Source organism: Rhinatrema bivittatum, chromosome 16 (genome assembly GCF_901001135.1).
Source record: "Rhinatrema bivittatum chromosome 16, aRhiBiv1.1, whole genome shotgun sequence".
Taxonomy (NCBI): domain Eukaryota; kingdom Metazoa; phylum Chordata; class Amphibia; order Gymnophiona; family Rhinatrematidae; genus Rhinatrema; species Rhinatrema bivittatum.
In genome coordinates this window covers 8,342,162-8,345,418 of record NC_042630.1, presented here as the reverse complement: position 1 = coordinate 8,345,418, position 3,257 = coordinate 8,342,162, and the positions used below count along the sequence as shown (strand labels likewise).

Sequence of the window (3,257 nt, the reverse complement as noted above, 5' to 3'; positions counted from 1 at the left end):
CCAATGGCACGGATACCCTGTCACATGGTAAGGGCAAAGGGCCATCGACGCCATTTTGATTAGTAGCAGCCGACAGCCCGGGTGCGGGAGATTGCTCCCGGGACCCCCACTGGACCACCAGGTACCTGTAAAAAGTTTTTTGGGGGGTCAGGAGGGTGGGGGAAGCTAAGGGATTAGTTTTAAAGGGTTGGGGTGGGTTTAGGGGTTATTTTTGTGTGCCGTTTTTCTCACCCTCCCCCAAAACAATAAGAGAACCCCCATGAACAATTTCGTGGGTGTTTCCTATCGTTTTGGGGGAGCCCCCGATTTCTGATGATTTTGAAAATACCGTACGATATTTTCAATCATCAGAAGCCCGATTCACATCCCTACAAGCCAACCTTTCAACTAAAGTGGCACCAGTGAAACCAGAGTCTTGGAAACCTCCCTGAGGGTGAAAACCTGACAGGACAAAGGACCAACAGAAGATTGATGTGAACATTAGGCAAGTGGGCCTCAATTTGGGAGGGGATCAGGATAACTTAGGTTTAATTTATCTTGTTTTGACACAAGAAACTGTTAACCGATACCCTCATAGATTCATATTAGGGATTATTGTATGTTTTATGTATAAAAAGCAGCACTCACTGACATACAATGAGACACAGAGTAGTACTTCTCCTGGGCATCTAGACAGACAGAGCGAACTGCGATTCTGTACCTAAATTGGTACGGTACTCTTGTGTTCATGGAAAAGCGCCTTTAAGCTTGATTTAGCGCTTAACATGATATAAGCCAGCTCCGATATTTTTCTGACTAAATTATTGTTTACCCTGGCACTCTGGTATGCCCCCCAAAATATGTTCTCTCGGTCTGTTGGCCTTCAAAACCAAAACTTACTGTTCTAAGGATTTTTTTCATCTGATATCATTGCCACTTTCACTCATTCCTCACTTGTAAATACACCTGCATGCTGCCTACAGCCTTCACCCACCGCACCCCTCCCTGCACACACACACACACACACACACACACACTCATCCTACATTCTTCTATCCCTTGGCTTGAAGAATAAAAAATAGAATATGAATTTCAGCAAAGTGTAAATCTGTAAGGTATAGTTGGCTTTCTAAATGGCAGGAACCTTAATTCCATTATTCACACAGAATAAATGAACCAGTTCACAAACCAAGAAAAGCAAAAATAAAAAAAAAATAGTTTTAATTAGAATAGTCCCTACTTATCTGCATCTCCTCATTAGGGATTGTAGTACTTGATTCACCGAGGGTTTTTCCCCATAGACACAGAATGGGAGCAAAGCCTTAATGAATCAGGCCCTTAGAGACCTAAGCTCTATTTTGAAAGCTAATTGCTGGATCGTCCCTGTTTCTACCCAGGGATTGTTATGGAGCTCCGGGGAATCATTACACAGTCATCTCAATCCCTCAAATACTCCTGCTTGTTTCAGACCATAGTGCATGGGATACTGAAATCAGCCGCCAGAGTATGGATGACTGATTTGGCAGTGTTAGAGATCTAACGTGTGAAACCCAGGACATGGTTCAGACAAAACTTACAACGTTAACTTTTCAGAACTGGAGAAGAAAGAAACATTGGCTTTCAATGAGTGTCCATGACTCATAAATACAGAGATTACAACCTCTCTTTATTCCTTTTTTCCTGTTTAAAATTGATCTCATTAAACATTTTTAACTCTGACTGGGTTTATTTTCTTTTTCTTCTCTCCTTTGTTTCTGTTTCTTTGTCCAGTTCTTGTATGAAGGCCTTATGGGGAGATCGCATGCATCTTTCCGTCTCTGACTGGTATCACAAACAAAACCATGGGAGGTAGGATGTTGTGCTTTGGCCTGATTTGAGTGCGTTGTCTGACAGTTGCAATTGCTGAGTTTTATATCGGTCGGACAGAACTACATGGCCTAAAGGAACTCCATATCAACACCGGTTTACTCATAGTAGGTGTATGTACCCTTTTGTATTTGTATTTTATAAGAACAATTTCACTGAATATTTTTTTTTTAGAAATATGTTCAAGAGAGGTGACTAATTCATTCTTATTGTGATTCTTTAAATTTTGCAAAAAGAAATATATCTTTAAAACCCAAGTTTAAGTGGTAGGTCAATAGAGTTTGCTTGGAAAAGCCATAGATAAAAATAAATGATGCATAGTGACTGGTGGTGCTATTGATTCTCTGCAATATTTTATGATTTATTTTGTCTATGTGCAAAAATCTTATATTGTAAGTTCCTATATTTGTCAGGACTGATAAAGTTGTATCAATAATAACTATTGCTATTATTAACTTCTAGATGAGCTAACCATGGAAGTGAGGAATTATACATCAGTGAAGGAATTCATTCTTTTAGGACTGCCACATGCTGATGAACTGAAAATCCCACTTTTCCTAGTGTTTGTGTTCATTTACATCTGCACCCTGCTGGGGAATCTCCTGATCTTGTTAACAGTTAGGTGGGATCCCCGCCTTCACACCCCCATGTACTTTTTCCTCTGTAATTTGGCTTTCTTAGACATCTGGCTGTCTTCTGCCATTGTCCCCAAAATGCTTGCAAACTTCCTGGAAGTGAGAAAAGTGATCTCGTTCTCTGGCTGCATCTGCCAGCTGTATTTCTTTCATTTCATGGCGAGCACAGAGTGTTTCCTGTACACGGTCATGGCATATGATCGTTATGCTGCAATATGCCACCCCTTGCATTATAATAAGATTATGAGTAAGAAAATCTGTATCCAGATGGCTGCAGGAACGTGGCTGACTGGCTCTATCCGTTCCATGATGCACACCATCTTAACCTTCAGGCTGCCCTTTTGTGGGTCTGACCTAATTCAGTATTTCTTCTGTGACATCCCACCGATCTTGAAGCTGGCTTGCTCTAGCACCTTCATCAATGAAGCAGTGATACTGGCTGACATTGGCATCATAGCCTTAGGCTGCTTTCTTCTGATCTTGGTCTCTTACGGTCACATTGTTTTGGCCATTTTGAAGATCAGCACTGCAGAGGGGAGGCGAAGGACCTTCTCCACCTGTGCCTCCCACATCACTGTGGTCACCTTCTACTTTGCTCCCCCTGTGTTTATCTTTACGAGACCTACTTCAGTCTATTCAGTGAATGGAGCTATTACTGTATTCTATACTGTGATTACCCCTATGTTAAATCCCATTATCTATTCTTTGAGAAACAATGACGTGAAATCAGCCCTAAGGAAACTGAGAGATAGACACACATTTTCTGTAGGTATTTAG

The 3,257-nt window shown here is 41.3% G+C and overlaps 1 protein-coding gene across 1 annotated transcript; it reads left to right on the top strand.

The window, feature by feature from the left end:
* The first annotated feature begins 2,318 nt into the window (after window positions 1-2,318).
* On the top strand, window positions 2,319-3,257 carry LOC115078530 (olfactory receptor 10G9-like). Its single transcript, XM_029581453.1, has one exon. The coding sequence runs from the start codon at window positions 2,319-2,321 to the stop codon at window positions 3,255-3,257; it is 939 nt and encodes a 312-aa protein (XP_029437313.1).